The 17012-nt window shown below is 51.6% G+C and overlaps 1 protein-coding gene and 2 non-coding genes across 3 annotated transcripts; all 3 read right to left on the reverse strand.

Moving 5' to 3' along the window:
• Nucleotides 1-7067: 7067 nt before the first annotated feature.
• LOC118570154 lies at nucleotides 7068-7133 on the reverse strand. Its single transcript, XR_004943147.1, has one exon. It is a non-coding gene; the product is annotated as a small nucleolar RNA SNORD52 (small nucleolar RNA).
• A 778-nt stretch (nucleotides 7134-7911) lies between these two features.
• LOC118570155 lies at nucleotides 7912-7974 on the reverse strand. Its single transcript, XR_004943148.1, has one exon. It is a non-coding gene; the product is annotated as a small nucleolar RNA SNORD48 (small nucleolar RNA).
• Nucleotides 7975-11384: 3410 nt separating this feature from the next.
• On the reverse strand, nucleotides 11385-14025 carry LOC118569853 (heat shock 70 kDa protein 1A-like). Its single transcript, XM_036168108.1, has one exon. It carries the CDS (start codon nucleotides 13961-13963, stop codon nucleotides 12032-12034), a length of 1932 nt encoding a protein of 643 aa, XP_036024001.1. The 5' UTR covers nucleotides 13964-14025; the 3' UTR covers nucleotides 11385-12031.
• Between the last annotated feature and the right edge of the window lie 2987 nt (nucleotides 14026-17012).

The raw sequence follows: 17012 nt of genomic DNA on the forward strand, positions 1-17012 counted from the left end.
CTTCTTGTCTAAGTGGGAATAGTGTAGGTGTCTTTTAGAGTTCCCAGAAGCTGCAAAAGCAAAAACTCTGGTTCAGGGGGCTGGAGAGATGGCTCCATGGGTAAAACACAGGCTGCTCTTCCAAGGGACCTGGCTTTGATTCCCAGTACCCACATGGCAGTTCACCACCATCTGTAACTCCAGGTCCAGAGCATCCATCACTGTCTCCTGGGCTCTTCAGGCACTAGGCATAAACATGGTACCAGACATGCATACAGCCCAAACACCCATACACACAAAATAGCTTTAAAAATTGGTACAAACTGTTTCAAGCAGCCCTGGCTGGGGACATGCCTTCAGGGTCCGAAGCAATCAGCTGCCGCTGTGCAGTCTTCTCAAAGCCCTCTGGTGCTGGCAGAGGGTGGTCTGGCCTCTAGCTGGCTGACAGTCGTTTGCTCCGGGCAGCCAGAGTCCCATGTCTATGGCTTAAGAAGTCGGACTGTCCCACACTGGCTTCGATTACAGACAGGAAAATGAGCGCCAGGCACCCTTGAGGTAAGAATGTAGAAAACATTATTATCGTTAGTGATTTTAATACAGTTAAGATTTTAACTGTATGTAAGAGCAATTAAGACCTAGGCCAAGCATGGTGCCACACAGTTCCCAGCCCTGTGGAGGCTTCATGTGGAGAGACTGAACCATGTGAGAATTCCAGAGTAGAGGCCTGGGGAGGCTCAATGTCTGCCTGGGTTTCCAGCCTGCTCCAGCAGACTTCCTCTGTGGGGAGATGATAGTTCTGAGATTGCCCCACTTCTGATGTGTGGATAAAGGCTGCTGGGCTGATGAAGATAGTTCATTGGCGTAGCCTTTTTAAACCACTTCCTCATTACAGGAAGCTGCGGGCTTTGAGGATGGGAATGATTAGATAATGATCTCAACTTAGCCCAAGTAGTTTGTGTGTTTTTAGGGATTTGGAGGGTTTTTGTTTTTTGAGAGAGGGCCTCACTGTGCAGCTCTAGGATCTCACTACATCAACCAGGCTGGCCTTGAACTCACAGAGATCTGCCTGCCTCTGCCTCTGAGTGCTGGGGTCAAAGGCGTGTGCCACCACCATGCTGTTTGTTTTTTGAGAAGATCTTATGCAGCTCAGAACTAGTTGTACAGCTGAAGCTGACCTTGAACTTCTGACCCTCTACCCCCAGCTGTGCCTCCCAAGTGTTGAGATGCCAGGCATGCATGCCCTTGGTTTTATACGGTGCCGTGTGAACAGTCCCAGGGCTTTGTGCATGCCAGGCAAGCACAGTACCCCTGAGCTACATCCCAAGCCCCATATGGCTGTTGATACTCTGACAGTGGTTCAGTCTTATGCCTGAACTGGCACCCAGGTTGGGGCAGTTTGATCTGGAAGGAAGGGAAAGGAAGGCAGAAGAGACCTTGGATAAATGATTGATCATTTACAGGAAAAATTAACCATTTACGAAGGGATGCCAAGGGTTCAGGAAGGGCAGGTGAGGTACCAAATAGGCTTTGTAAGCGACTGTCTGGGAAGATTGTCACTCATACCTAATTCAGTCACGTGCTAAGCCTCCGGAAGAGCATTATACATAAAAAGGAACATTACACAGCATTAGGTTCTCTGCGAGAGTAAGAGGTGCTCTACACTTGCGGGGACAGTAAGAGTGACTAAATTGGTCAAAGTTAACTTTAAGTATTCTGGCCTGGCCCTGGTGGCACACACCTTTAAACCAACCCAGCAGTCGGGAGCCAGAGGCAGTTGGGTCTCTGTGAGTTTGAGGCCAGCCTGGTCTACAGAGTGAGTTCCAGGACAGCCTGGTCTACAGAGCTAGTTTTAGGACAACCAGAAACCCTGTCTCAAAAAAAAGAAAGAAAGAAAGAAAATAAAAGGGTGGTGGTGGCTGGAGAGATGGCTCAGTGGCTAAGAGCACTGGTTACATTTCTAAAGGACCTGGGTTCAATTCCCAGCAACCAAATGGCAGCTCACAACTGTCTATAATTCCAGTTCCAGGGGATCTGACATAGACATACATGCAGGCAAAACACTAATGCACATAAAATAAAAATAAATAAATTATAAAAGTACAAAACAAAAACAAACAAAAAAGAATTCAGTCTTTCGTTCCTGGGCCCTCTTCCCAAAATTCCCCGGAGCTGAGTATCCCAGAGCAAGACCCAGGGTCTTGCACTTGCTGGAAAAAATTATTCTGTGTGCTTTTAAAATCTCCCCTTTTCCTACTTTTAAAATTTTTTTTTATTTGAATGAGTGTTTTGCCTGCGTGTATGTCTGTGCATCGTGTTTGTTGCCATAGAGGCCAGACGATGCTGGATTCCGTGGAACTGGAGTTACAGATGGTTGTAAGCCATCAGGTGGGTGCTGGGACCCAAACCTGTGTCTTTTATAGGAGCAGCTAGTGCTCTTAACCATCTCTCCAGCCTCTACCTCCACAATCTTTTTGTTTTGGGTTGGTTTGGTTTTTCGAGACAGGGTTTCTCTGTGTAACAGCCCTGGCTACCTCCAGAATCTTTTATTATTATTATTATTATTATTATTATTATTATTATTATTATTATTATTATTAGGTTTTTTGAGGCAGGGTTTCTCTGTGCAACAGTCCTGGCTGTCCTGGAACTTACTCTGTAGACCAGGCTGGCCTCAAACTCAAAGAGATTTGCCTACCTTTGCCTCCTGGGTACTAGGATTAAAGGCCTGCGCCACCGTAGCCCAGCTACCTCCAGAATCCTAATCATTCCTGTTCACAATATATTGTAACCCCAACCAAGTATTGTGAGAGATTATATGCAGTACAGACCCATCAGAGTAAAAAGTTCACGTTTTGGCAGGGTCAGTTTGACACCTTTAGAGGCAGAGACAGGCCTATCTCTGTAGGCTCAAGGACAGTCTTGAACTCACAATGCATCCCAGGCCAGCCAGGCTACAGAGTGAGACTCTGTCTCAATAAACAAATAAACAAGCAAGCACTCACCGGCTGTTCTTCCAGATGACCCAGGTTTAAAACACCCTACTACAGTCTGTAATTACAAGTCCAGGTGATCTGATGCCCTCTTCTGGCCACTATGGGAATTGCAGGCATGTGGTCCTTACACCTAACCGTGTTTGTTTGTTTCTGGTTTTGTTTTGAGACAAGGTCTCACTATGTACCTCAGACTGTGCCTCAAACTCACAGAAATCCACCTGCCTCTGCCTTCGAGTACTGGGCTTAAAAGTGTGTGTCATCTCACCCAGTCTTTTTTTTTTAGCTGAGGATCGAACCCAGGGCCTTGCGCTTGCTAGGCAAGCGCTCTACCACTGAGCTAAATCCCCAACCCTCACCCAGTCTTTTAAAGTTGAATGACTTTAAGTTTTTATTTATGTGTATGCGTGTGTGTGTGTGTGTGTGTGTGTGTGTGTGTGTGTGTGTGTGTGCGCGCGCGCGTTGGAGGTCAGAAAATAACGTCCACCAAGTGGGTGGCGGCAATCAAAGTCAGGTAGGTTATCAGGCTTGGTGGCAAATGTCTGCCTTTCTGGCTGAACTGGATCACCAGCTCTGACTATACCCCATCACCTTTCCCTGTTCCCCACCACTTTGCCAGTTAGTATAGCAGGAATCTTAACAGGTCTTATTAATAAAATCAAACCTGAGTCCAGTTATTGGGGTGAACGCTGGAAGATCAGAGAAACAGAACAAGCCACAGCTACCTCACCTCGCCAATTCCTCAGCTGGTCCTGTTTCCTCAGACTGGAAGCTTCTGAGTCCTCATCTGAATGGGTCTCAGCTGAACTGTGCTGCTCAAAGCCTGAAAGCTTAACCAGCCAAATGCTGCTAGTTTCTGGTCTTCACACCTTATATACCTTTCCACTTTCTACTGTCACTCCCTGGGATTAAAGGCGTGAGTCACCTGCTTGGCTGTATCCAATGTGGCCTTGAACTCACAGAGATCCAGAGAGATTTCTGTCTCTGGAATGCTAGGATTAAAGGTGTGAGTGCCACAGCCTAACCTCATGTTTAATATTGTGGCTTCTCTGTTTTCTGACCCCAGATAAGTTTATTAGGGTGCACAATATTTTGGAGAAAACAATACCACCACAAGTTAGAGATGGGACAATTTCAAAGGGAAAAAGCCAATCATGTGATTAGGAAAAAACAACTTTCCTGTTAGGGAGGGAAACAATGCGAAGAATGTTCCGTGGCTCCCCTTTGTCTCAAATCACCTGTGGCTAAGTAGCCTGGCCTCAAGCTTAAAAATTGTTTTAGATTTATTTTATGCATGTGTTTAGCCTGCATGCACATGTGCCATGTGTGTGCCTGGTGTCTTCAGGGGTCAGAAGGGTGGAGCAGACATACATGTAGGCAAAACATCCACACATAATTTATTTAAAATTTAAAAAAAAGATGGTTTCCCCAGCGACCACTAATTGCCCACAGCTCTTCAGGGAAGAATGGGGCCTCCCACGGCTCCTCACTCCAGCCCAGATGCCCGCCGGCCAAGTCTTGCGTGCAATTGCTGTGTCAGGGCCAGGAGCTGGGGAGATGCCTCAGCGGTTAAGGACACCAAGTGCTCCAGGTCCAGAGGACCTGAGGTCCAATTCCCAACATCCAATGGCAGCTAACAACCGTCTGTACCCCCAAGATCTGACACCCTCACAGACATACATGCAGGCAAAACATCAATGCACATAGGTATCTTGTGTCCCATACTGGCCTCTATGTAACTAAGGATCACCCTGAACTCACAATCCTCCTGCCTCTACTCCCAAATGCTGGGATTACAGGCATGCACCACCATGCCTGTCTTGGAGTATTACTTTTTTTTTTTTTATAATTTACTTTTTATTTTATGTGCATTGGTGTTTTGCTGCATGTATATAGACTGTGTCAAGGTGTCAGATCCTGGAGTTACACAGTTGTGAGCTGCCATGTGGGTGCTGGGACTTGAACCCAGGTCCTCTGGGAGAACAGTCAGTGCCCTTAACCACTGAGCCATCTCTCCAGCCCTTGGAGTATTACTTTAAACCTGGTCTTGGGACAGAGCCCAACACAAACGCATACTGGAGACAAGAGTGCACTGTGGTTCAGGCTGTCCTCAAACTCATCTCCCTGCTGGAGTGATGGAATTACAGGTGTGAACAGGTCTTTAGTCCCTCCCTGAAACACTTCCTGTGTATGTGCTTGGAGGCTAGGGACCATGGTTATCTTCAACACCACAGCATCAAAAAAAAAAAAAATCTAAATTCTTTGAAAGTATGCTGGGTGGTGGCAGCCTACACTTTTAATCCCAGCACTGGAGACAGAGGCAAGAAGTCTTGAGTCTGAGGTCTATCTGGTTTTCAGATTTCCAGAAAAGACAGAGATAGACCCTGTTCTCTTAAGGTTTCATACATGGGTATATTGTATCCTAATAACTCCCACTCCCTATTAGTCTTTCCCACATCCCTTGTTTTGTTTTTTTTTTTTTTTCATTTTTGGTTTGTGACAAGGCCTTCCTTAGCTCCTGGGAACTCATATTATCAGAATGACCTCATCTGATCCTTCTGCTTTTCCTCTCCAAGTGTCAGTGTTACATCTATGTGCCACCATGAGGTTTAGTTAGCTGGAATCCCTACCTTCTGGTATGCTAGCCAAGCACTGGCATGAATGTCAGGGGAGCTGGAATTGCCTGGCTAACATGGCAACTGTCCCACTCCCCTCCAGAGGTACACCTGGGATGTTTACAGGTGGGTGAAATCACCTCATCCAACATGAGGTGGTTAGAGACCCAGACCCTTTTCCAGTGGGCTGAGGTTTAATTCCCAGTGTCTACTTGTGCAAGAGATTCGATGCTGTGTTCTACTCTTTAGACAGTAGCAAGAACTCAGGTATGCATGGGGGAGAGGAGGCAGACTGGAGATTCAGTACTGATATACTTGTTCAAGATAGTGGTCTAAGTGAGATCATGCCCCAAACATGGGCTAAAACTGAGGTCAGCTTGACGTCAGGTGCAATATTTTACAGAACTTTTACTAAACTCTATTGCTCTACTTCTAGAACCAAATGGGTTACATTACATGGTGACACACTGTGACCTCACATGTCCAGTCATGTCTGTTAGCAGCCACAACTAGCCAGCAGGTGTACCAAACCTGTGGGTTTTGCCCCTGTTCACTCAGCTTGGAACTGTTGCTCAGTAGGAACCTCAAATTCAGAGCCCATCCTGATCACTTGCATGGGAACAGACCACAAAACTCCAAGGGCCCCCAGCGCTTACCTACAATGCCTTTGGGGACAGACACCTTTGTGGCAAACATACATACATACAGGTCAAACTTTATTGGGACCTTGTGCTAGGACCCAAGACCTTTTACTTGCAATAAATCTTTTCATACTATCCCCACACACCACAGATAACAACCAATTAAATTTAAAGTATTTTATTAGAACCTTTCAGAGAAAGCGAAGACAAAATATTATGTTTTAGGGAAAAGACAAGCCTTCATTACACTACCCAAATAAATGGGGGACGATCTGGTCCACTCTGGTAACACAGGTGTCATATCCAGCTGATGTGGTCTGGCTGTTGACACCCAGTAAAAACAAAATCCTAAGGATAGGCCCACCTTTAGTCAGCTCTTGTAGCAAAATCCTGAAAATTCCAGAAAAGGAGCATGTGTTAGAGCTTTGCAGGAAACACATGGACTCAAATAAGCCAAACCCCTTAAATCCCAAGTTGTCTTTAGCAGTCATGACCCATTCTATTAGAGCAACAGAGGGTTAACCAGAACACTCACCACCACAGCAAGGAGAAAGCACTTGCTGTCCTAGACAGTGGGACTGGGCAGGCACAATCACGCCATCCGGATCACTTCCTTCCAAGGACAAACTTCACCTTAGGCTGGGTCCTCAGGTCAGCCAAAAATCTAGGTGAGGGGATGAGGCCCTTTCGTATTCTTCAGAGCTCCCTCTAGAGATGAAAATAAGACAATCAAGGGCCTACTACACAACTCAGTAGAGCCAGAGCCAGCACATGGGATGCTGGGTTCCCTCCTGAGGAGGTATAAATGGTGCACCCAGAATAAGAATTCAGGTTCCCTAAGTGAGTCAGATTTATAGTTGACATCAGGACCAATGTCAGAGACTCTAGTCTGTGAAATCATCATTCCCAATTTAGGGAGACCTGAATCAAGGGCATTATCTTCCAATACAACATCAGTTTCAGTACATAATGATACAAGAGAAGTCCAGGGAATGTTAGTCTGAGAGGCAAGAAAACAGGTTGTGATAGCCCACGCTTATATTCCCAGGCTTTGGGGCTGAGGAGAATTACAGGAAATCCAAAACCACCAAGCCACTGGAACATTAACTGCTTAAAAACAAAACAAAACAAAAAACCCCAACACACCCGACAACCTCCCTGCAACCCGAACGGTCCAGAGAAAGTGTCTGACCTACAAATATAATGGCTTTAATCCCAGCCATTCGAAGTTTGGAGTCAGGATAAATTCCAAAATTAACAAAAAGCTGGAAATTGGTGGCCTGCCTTTGGGATCTGTGAGAGGCTGGCTGTAAGGCCGGCTCTATCTTACGAATCCATCAATGGGGCTGGAGAAAAGGCTCATGGTTAAGAGCACTGTCTGCTCTCATCCAGACGACCCGAATTAAGTCCCAGGGACCACACGGCAGCCTATAACCCCAGACAGTTCTGACGCTCCCCCCCCACAAATGCACAGGAAGAATAAAGGAGACAAGTAAACATTATCGCCCTGGAAGCCTTGCAAGAAAGCCCGAGAGGAACTCCAGAGGGCTTCTGGCACCCAACACTAACCTTTCCTGAGGAGTAGGCGGCCAGCGGGTGTCCTCAAACCCCTGCTGGGAAGACAGAAGCAAATCGTAAGCACGAGGGCTCGGGAGCCCCGCCACTGCCGACGCTGCACCCGGGGGCGGTCAGCGCGCTGCGGTGATGGCGTCAGCGAGACACTCAGACTCACCGGAGGTCATCATTGCCGTCGTTCCCCGGGAGCCAGCCCTCCGCAGCCCGCCCTGCACTCGCCACACCCACTCACCATCGTGCCTCCGGGGGCTGCGGGCGACGACCGGGAACCTGGGGAGGGAGCAGCGAGTGAGCAGGGGCCCGCGCACCCCGGCCCGCGCCGCGCACCCCGGCCCGCGCCGCGCACCCCGGGCTGGGTCAGCTGCAAGGGCGGCGTCACGGAGACATCAGAAACTCTAGTCTGTAAATGGGGTCATCCTGCCCAGCCCCACGCCGGAGCCCTCCCCACCGGGCCCCGGGGTACCTGCTGCACGAGGCCGGCCCGCGCCCCGTCCCCGCAGGGCCCACGCACTCCGCGGAGACCGACAGAGGGGACGCGGGACCGCGGGCTGCCGGGCGCGCACAAAGAGACCGCCCGGCGCCCGCCCACGCGCTTTATAGCCGCGCCAGCCCGGGGTCCTGGCGGCAGAGTCGTCTTCTGATATGCCCGACCGGGTCGCGCTGGCAAATGAGGAAAGCACGAGTGGGATTCTGTCTCTCTCTCTCTCTTCTGGGTAGAGAGTCATATACAGGACTTGTGAATCCTGGAAAATTAGCAAAGCAAAGAAAAAAAGAAATGGAGGCAGGCGGCCTAGACGGCCAAGGCGGGGTAAAGACCCCGGCCTCCTGGAGGTCCCCGGCTGCGTTGATTCTGTTCCCTTCTTAGCACCCAGTCTACAGCCGGAGAAATCCGGGTTTGCACCTCAGCTTCTGCTCTACGTGCTTTCCATTGAAAACAAAGGCTTTGTTGACCAGTAGGCTTTTCTCCTCCCCGACCTCCCGCCGTGTTCCTGGCTCGTTTGGGACTATACAGTGCAAGATGGGTTCCAGCCGTGCTCGGAATTACGGGCGTGACCCCTACCACGCCCTACCCGGCTCCTGTGTCAATTTGGTAAAAAGTTTTTAAAAATTAGTGTTGTCTCCGGGCGGTGGTGTGCACCCTTTAATCCCAGCACTCGGGAGGCAGAGGCAGGGGGATCTCTGTGAGTTCCCGGCCAGCCTGGGCTACAGAGCGAGTTCCAGGACATCCAGGGCTACACAGAGGAACCCTGTCTTGAAACAAACAAACAAATTAACCTTATTTGTGTATGTGTGTGTGCACCACGTGTGTGCAGGTGCCTGCCGAGGCCAGCCAGAGCTCTTCGGATCGTTTGGAACTGGAGTTACAGAGTTGTGAGCCTCCTGCTATGGGTGCTGGGCACTGAACCCAGGTCCCCCGGGAAGAGCAGTAAGTGCTCTTAACCACCGGGCCATTACTCCAGCCCCCGGTGTCATTATTTTTTATTTATTTATTTTTTTGAGATGGCAATTCTGTACCTCTCAAAACTCCGCCGCCATTTCCTAAATGCTGGAATTGCATGTGTCAGCCGCTAACCACTGCATTTAAAAATATTTTAGCTGGGAGTTATCGGTGCACAATTTTAATCCCAGCACTCAGGAGGCAGAGACAGCAAATCTCTGAAATCGAGGCCAGCCTGGTCTCCAAAGGGGAGTTCCAGGACAGCCAGGGCTACACAGAGAAACCCCGTCTCCAAAAAACCAAAGTAAATAAATAAAGAAATTCGGAGGGCCATGCTGTGCTCTTTATGGAGCTCAGGGCCCGTCTGGGCTACAGAGTCACACCCTGACTCAGAAACAAGATAAAAATAAAACTTGGATGACCACTGTACTTTTTTCAACTATTCCACCTGCCCTCCTTTCCTCCTGCAGCCTTCCATCAAAAATCCCTTGTAAGGGTGGGTGTCTCTAAACCCAGCACTTGGGAGACAGAGACAGGCAGATTTCTGTGAGCTGGAGGCCAGCCGGGGCTAGACAGAGATCCAGCCTTAAAAACGTAATAGAAATTTTTTTAAATGTAAGGTTCCTATAGTAATTATTCATTTGACAAATGTCTCAGTTCCTAGAGGCCCAAGTTCCACCTGGGAGTGATATGGGAAGAGGCTGCTTTCAATTTCGGACTGTGTACATACAGAGGCCAGATGGTCTGGTATGGTTTAGCAGTAAACCCTTTCTCTAATGAGCAATCCATGAACGTAATTGCCCTGGCCTCAGAAATTATTTTTTGGCATTAAAACTATTGTTTGATGCTTCTTTACCCCACAATGGGCTTCCATTTGCCAATATGAGCATGCTAGGATTACAGGTGGTTGACATCTGGCCCAGCTAAGTGATTTATTCCCGGTGGAGCTGGGAATTGAATTGAAGGCCTCATGCATGCTAAGGGAGCATTCTGTCATTGAGGTACACTCTCCAGCTCTCAAAGGATGTCACTACACAGTAGGATGGAGATCCATGGATCAAAAGGCTTTCAATGAAAGCATGTATTTCCCCTACTTTCTGCCTGGCTGATTCAGGCCTTGGACATGCTAAGTGTAATTTCACCAGGTTTACTGACTGGAAAGGAGTGGGGACAGAGTAAGTGAGTGTGATAGTATGTGCCTATTATCCCAGCATTTGAGAACCAGAAGCAGCTGGGCAGTGGTGGTACAGGCCTTTAATCCCAGCACTCCAGAGGCAGTCGATATCAGTGAGTTTGAGGCCAGCATAATCTAAACACCCAGCAGAGCCAAGGCTACATAGAAAGACTCTCTCCCTCCCTCCCTCTCTCTCTCTCTCTCACACACACACACACACACACACACACAAACATCCCCACTACCACCACAAAAAAAAAAAGATAGCCAGGCCTGGTGCCTGGTAGCAAAGTGTAATCTCAGCCAGAGGGTTCAGGGGGTTCAGGGCTATGTAGCTCTGTGATGAAGCCCTTTTCTAGTATGCACAATGCTCTAGAGCAGCGGTTCTCAGACTTCCTGATGCTGCGCCCCTTTAATACAGATTCATATGTTGTGGTGACCCCCCCAACGATAAAACTTTTTTTTTTTTGTTTCTCTGTAGCTTTGGAGCCTTTCCTGGACTAGCTCTGTAGACCAGGCTGGCCTCGAACTCACAGAGATCCACCTGCCTCTGCCTCCCAAGTGCTGGGATTACAGGCGTGCGCCGCCGCCACCACCACCCGGCAATAAAACTATTTTCGTTGCTACTTCATACCGGTATTTTGCTTCCATTATGAATCAGTGCAAATATCAGTTTTCTGATGTTCTTAGATGACCCCTGAAAAAGGCTCCTTCTACCCCAAGAGGGATTGTGGCCCACAGGCTGAGAAACGCCTGGGAGAGCAGGGCAGGGCTCAGAGCTGTCAGAGCCCTGGGATGCCCTCTACCAGGGGACCCCAACTATTTACAGCAGCATAATGAGCCCTCCCCTCAAAGTGAGAACCTGCAACTTAGGTCTTCTGCCCAACTCAGAAAACCCACTTAGAGTGTGGACATCCCTAATCCACACAAATCCAGAATTCATTAACCCTCCCAACACACACACTGACAAAAGATAGTTGTAACAGTTTATTTTGAATAGTTAAGTTATAAAATTTTTTTTCTAACTTCGTAATGTTGCAAAGAAAAAAATCTACACAGGGTGGCAGTGTTGATTTCTCTGGTGGCAGGAAAATGCCATCTTTACAGTACTTAAACTATAATAAGGACAAGAACATAAGTTTTAAGAAGACTAAAGTTAGGCAATACATAGTGCAAAGAACTTCTGAAAGCCAGTTTGTCTCAAAGATGCCCTGCAGTATAAGGGAGGGAATATCAGCTCCAGCTGCTCTGTATTGGGACCAGACCCTGAGACTCTCATGGGTCCCTGGGCAGCAAGACCTTGTCCTCCCAGGCCACTGGAACACAATCCTAAAAAATCCTTTCAATTTTACCCATCACTAGGTGTAAGAACAAAATCCCCTTACTCTGTTAAGAATAAAATACTGGACACAGACAAGCTGGCAATGTTAGTGTGGATAAAGAATATAAACATAAAAAATTTAACAGTCAACTCAATTACCTTATAAAAGGCTGTAACTTCAGAATGACCTCAGGAGTGAGGGACCTACCCTGACAATACCCAGAGCAAGGACAGTCCCCAAGGGCCACCAGCCCATGTGTGTCCTAGATGACCCCGGGAGGGCAAGGAAGGGCTTGCTCTAATCCACCTCCTCGATGGTGGGCCCTGACCCAGAGCCGCCCCTGGGCGCCTGGGCCCCAAAGCCGCCAGCCCCGGGAGCACCGGCACCCTGCTGGTACAGCCCGCTGATGATGGGGCTGCACACCTTCTCCAGCTCCTCCCGCTTGTGCACGAACTCCTCCTTCTCGGCCAGCGTGTTGGCGTCCAGCCAGGAGATGACCTCCTGGCACCTGTCCAGCACCTTCTTCTTGTCGGCCTCGGCGATCTTGCCCTTGAGGCCCTCGTCCTCCACAGCGCTCTTCATGTTGAAGGCGTAGGACTCGAGCGCGTTCTTGGCCGCCACCCTCTCGCGCTGCACCTCGTCCTCGGCCTTGTAGCGCTCGGCCTCCTGCACCATGCGCTCGATCTCCTCCTTGCTCAGCCGGCCCTTGTCGTTGGTGATGGTGATCTTGTTGGCCTTGCCGGTGCTCTTGTCGGTGGCGGTGACGTTCAGGATGCCGTTGGCGTCGATGTCGAAGGTCACCTCGATCTGGGGCACGCCCCTGGGCGCCGGCGGGATGCCGCTCAGCTCGAAGCGCCCCAGCAGGTTGTTGTCGCGCGTCATGGCCCTCTCGCCCTCGTACACCTGGATCAGCACCCCGGGCTGGTTGTCCGAGTAGGTGGTGAAGGTCTGCGTCTGCTTGGTGGGGATGGTGGAGTTGCGCTTGATGAGCGCCGTCATCACGCCGCCCGCCGTCTCCAGGCCCAGCGACAGCGGCGCCACGTCCAGCAGCAGCAGGTCCTGCACGTTCTCGGACTTGTCCCCCATCAGGATGGCCGCCTGCACCGCCGCCCCGTAGGCCACCGCCTCGTCCGGGTTGATGCTCTTGTTCAGGTCGCGCCCGTTGAAGAAGTCCTGCAGCAGCTTCTGCACCTTGGGGATGCGCGTCGAGCCGCCCACCAGCACCAGGTCGTGGATCTGCGCCTTGTCCAGCTTGGCGTCGCGCAGCGCCTTCTCCACGGGCTCCAGCGTGCCGCGGAACAGGTCCGAGCACAGCTCCTCGAAGCGCGCCCGCGTGACGGACGTGTAGAAGTCGATGCCCTCGAACAGGGAGTCGATCTCCAGGCTGGCCTGCGTGCTGGACGACAGGGTCCGCTTGGCCCGCTCGCAGGCCGTGCGCAGGCGCCGCACCGCGCGCTTGTTCTGGCTGATGTCCTTCTTGTGCTTCCTCTTGAACTCCTCCACGAAGTGGCTCACCAGCCGGTTGTCGAAGTCCTCCCCGCCCAGGTGCGTGTCGCCCGCCGTGGCCTTCACCTCGAAGATGCCGTCGTCGATCGTCAGGATGGACACGTCGAACGTGCCGCCCCCCAGGTCGAAGATGAGCACGTTGCGCTCCCCCTTGCCGCCCGACCGGTCCAGGCCGTAGGCGATGGCGGCCGCCGTGGGCTCGTTGATGATGCGCAGCACGTTCAGACCCGCGATCACGCCCGCGTCCTTGGTGGCCTGCCGCTGCGAGTCGTTGAAGTAGGCGGGCACCGTGATCACCGCGTTGGTCACCGGCTGGCCCAGGTACGCCTCGGCGATCTCCTTCATCTTGGTCAGCACCATGGACGAGATCTCCTCGGGGTAGAAGGCCCGCGTCTCGCCCTTGTAGCTCACCTGCACCTTGGGCTTGTCGCCGTCGTTCACCACCTGGAAGGGCCAGTGCTTCATGTCCGACTGCACCACCGCGTCGCCGAACTTGCGGCCGATCAGCCGCTTCGCGTCGAACACGGTGTTCTGCGGGTTCATGGCCACCTGGTTCTTGGCGGCGTCGCCGATGAGCCGCTCGGTGTCGGTGAAGGCCACGTAGCTGGGGGTCGTGCGGTTGCCCTGGTCGTTGGCGATGATCTCCACCTTGCCGTGCTGGAACACGCCCACGCACGAGTAGGTGGTGCCCAGGTCGATGCCGATCGCCGTGCTCTTGGCCATGGCGCCGCTGGCTGTGGGCGGCCGGGAGGAGGCTCCGGGGGAGGCTGGTGCTGGCCGGGGTCCGGGATCTGGCCGGGGTCCGGGATCTGGCCGGGGTCCGGGATCGCCGCGCAGCTCCGCCTCTCTCCGCTCGGACGGAGACCCAGGGCTCTGGGTTGGGACCGCAGTGCGCGTCTGGAGCCCTGCGCGCCGCCCCGCGTCTTTATGGAGCGTCCTCCGGCCCCGCCCGCCCTGCCCCGGGCCAATGAGCGAGCCGGAGGCGGCCGTGGGGACCCGAACCTTCCAGCAGCTTCGCGTCTGGCGGGGCTCCCCGCCTCCTCTGAGTCACCGGTGCGGAGGGCGCCGCCCGGTCCAGAACTCTCGGGACAGTCCTGGGCTCCGCTGGAGCAGCGGCGTTCCTGGGGCGGCGGGCGGGGGAGGCGGGGCGGCGGCGGGACGTGCGGTCGCCAAGGCGACGGACGGTGGCGGCCTCCCAGGGGGAAGCCGGGAAGGGTCAGCGCCGGGAGGTGCTGGGCCGTGAGAAGCGCGTGGGACTGCGACCCGCGCGGGGTTGAAGGTCTCCCACCCTGGTCCGCAGGTCGGGGGACACAGACAGTTTCTCCAAAGAGGCGGGATAAGGCTTGGCCAAAAGGGACTGTGATTGGGTCCTGGCTGCGTGGAGTGACAGCGCGCCCGCCGCGCGAGGAAAGTCTCTTCGTCCGCTTCTTCCCATCTTGGGTTTACAGGGGGAAAGAGAGGAGCTCCCGCAGGACAGTGTGTTTGCTATGGGGTGTTCATGTCCCGGTCACGGTACAAGTCAGCAGTAGGTGGCCGTGCAGGGTCCTCGGGTTTGCAGGAGAAATCGGTGTGTAAACATTGGCTGTCACGGCAGGAGGACCTGTGACCCCAATAAGGAAAGTGTCCCCGCAGCGGGAGGGCAGGCTGCGGGTGCCGTGCCAGCACGCAGCCACTCCCTTTGCCTCAGGCCGGAGCCTGGCGTTGGTAAGGAAAGAAAACTTTCCATAGAAGTTGGCCGGGTGTGGTGTCCCGCACCAATCCCTCAGCATCTGCGAGGCTGAGGCAGGAGGACTGCAGCGAGTCCAGTGCCAGCCACGTTGCAGACGGGACCCTGTCTGAAAACATTTTAAAGTGGAGAATGCCCGCGTGGCGTTTCCTCCCCCTAGCTCTTCGCCAGGCACCTTTCTTTCTGCTCAGTTCCCGACTGTGAGGGCGGTACTAAGGTCAGGGTTAACTTAGGTTCTTCTTGCTGTGCCTGCCGCCCCTCACCAGTCACCTCCTGTAGGTGGAGAGACCTCGGATAGCATCACACCCCACAGTGCATTTAAAGCCAAGTGTTGGGTGAGACCCTCAGGCGGAGGTGTTGGACTCCTAGCCATCAACGTTCGGTGCCTCATCTGTTCCTGTTTTGATTATAAATTAGTGGTCAGTGATCTTCCTTGCCCTCTGCCCCTCTTCCTCCTCCTGTGTAAGGGGTGAAGACCCCAGTTAGATTCCTGAAACCGCAGTAAGAGGCTGCGGGCTATGGTGGCCCATGCTTGGGAGGTGCAGGCAGGAGGATCAGGAGTTTAAGGCCAGCCTGGGTTACGTTAGAGCCTGCCTCTCTCAAAAAAGAAAAACAAAATTAGGGTGCATTAGAACCTTAGTTCTGAGGTGACAGGTAACAATCCACAGCAGGGAGAGACTATATACATGAATCTTTTTGGTTTTCTTCCTTTTCTTTTCTTTTTCTTTCTTCCTTTTTTTTTTCTTTTTTCTTTTTTTCTTTTTGGTAGGGTCTCATGTAGCCCAGGTTGTCCTTGGACTTACAGTGTAGTAGTCAAGGCTGGCCTTAAGCTCTGGATCGTCCAGCCTTTACTCCCAAGTCTGGAATTCCAGGCACGCACAAGCACCACAGCTACCCGTCGGTTCCTGAGTAAAATGGAGGAGGCAGTTTCTGGAGGGGACCCTGCTTTTGAACACAGCTCCTTGGCATTTTCTTGTGTGTGCATGCATAAGTGTGTATCTAAATATCTCTCCCTGGAATCAAGGGCATTTCATTGTTTGTGCTGTTTGCTGATCTCAGCCAGTGTTCTGAAGAAGCAGAGATCCCCTGTGTGTGTCCTTGGCAGGCTGCAGCTTGTTCCATAGTCAGAACTAATGAATTCAGTTCTAATGAATCACCACCCCGATCTAGTCAAACTGGTTAAACTTCAAGGGTTTTTCCATTACTCTGTGCATCTCTGGCTGGGGGTTCCTCCAGGGGTCCATGATAGCTGCCTAGTCACTTCCAGAGACCTTCCTTCTCCCCTCCCCCAGAGGCCTGCTCACCACCATCTGTGGCCACTGATAGTCCTGGGTTTATTCCTTCTACCCAGTGAATCAGCAATACTTAGAATACATCTTTAAAAGAAACTTTGAGACAGGGTCTCATTCTGTAGCAAAGGGTAGTCTGGAACTCCATGCCAGGAAGGCTGGCCTCAAACTCACAGAGATCCACCTACCTTGCCTTTGCCTCCCAAGTGTGGGGATTAAAGGTGTGCGCCAGCACCACTGCCAGAAGGATCGATCCTCTTTTCTCACTCACACAAGTGCTAGGATTAACTGGAATGACCACCATAATGGCCCACATCCATTTCTTCATAAGAAGATATTTGAAATTTCCTTTTAGCCTGAGCACTTCAGAGAGAGAAGCACAGTGATGGGTTTAATTCCTGGGTGGGTGGAGGGTCGCAAAGAACCCCAGTGTGCTGGTAGAATATATGCTCAGAATCCAGGACACCCTGGATTTCATTTCCAGCCACCCCCTGCCCCTCCACACACACACCAAGAGGACTTTGATTAATTCTGGAATTAGGTTTTTATTGAGTTCCATATTTGGAAGTAACAGAGTTCAGGGTTCCGAGGCTGGAAGGCTGTGAGGGACTTTTAAGGGGTGGAGAGCACCAGGGGCAGGAAAGGATGCCAAGAACACTTGAGGGGAGAGAGCCTTCCTCAGCCCGAGGCTGCAGCCTCTTTTTTCCTCTCCTCTCTATTGGAGAGGAAACAGTTAATCAAAACAGCCCAGTTTCTC

The sequence above is a fragment of the Onychomys torridus genome, chromosome 18, assembly GCF_903995425.1.
Source record: "Onychomys torridus chromosome 18, mOncTor1.1, whole genome shotgun sequence".
Lineage (NCBI taxonomy): Eukaryota > Metazoa > Chordata > Mammalia > Rodentia > Cricetidae > Onychomys > Onychomys torridus.

What these genes read in the sequence shown, in the direction of transcription:
- LOC118569853 (XM_036168108.1), bottom strand. Translation starts at nt 13,963, where the DNA reads ATGGCCAAGAGCACGGCGATCGGCATCGACCTGGGCACCACCTACTCG.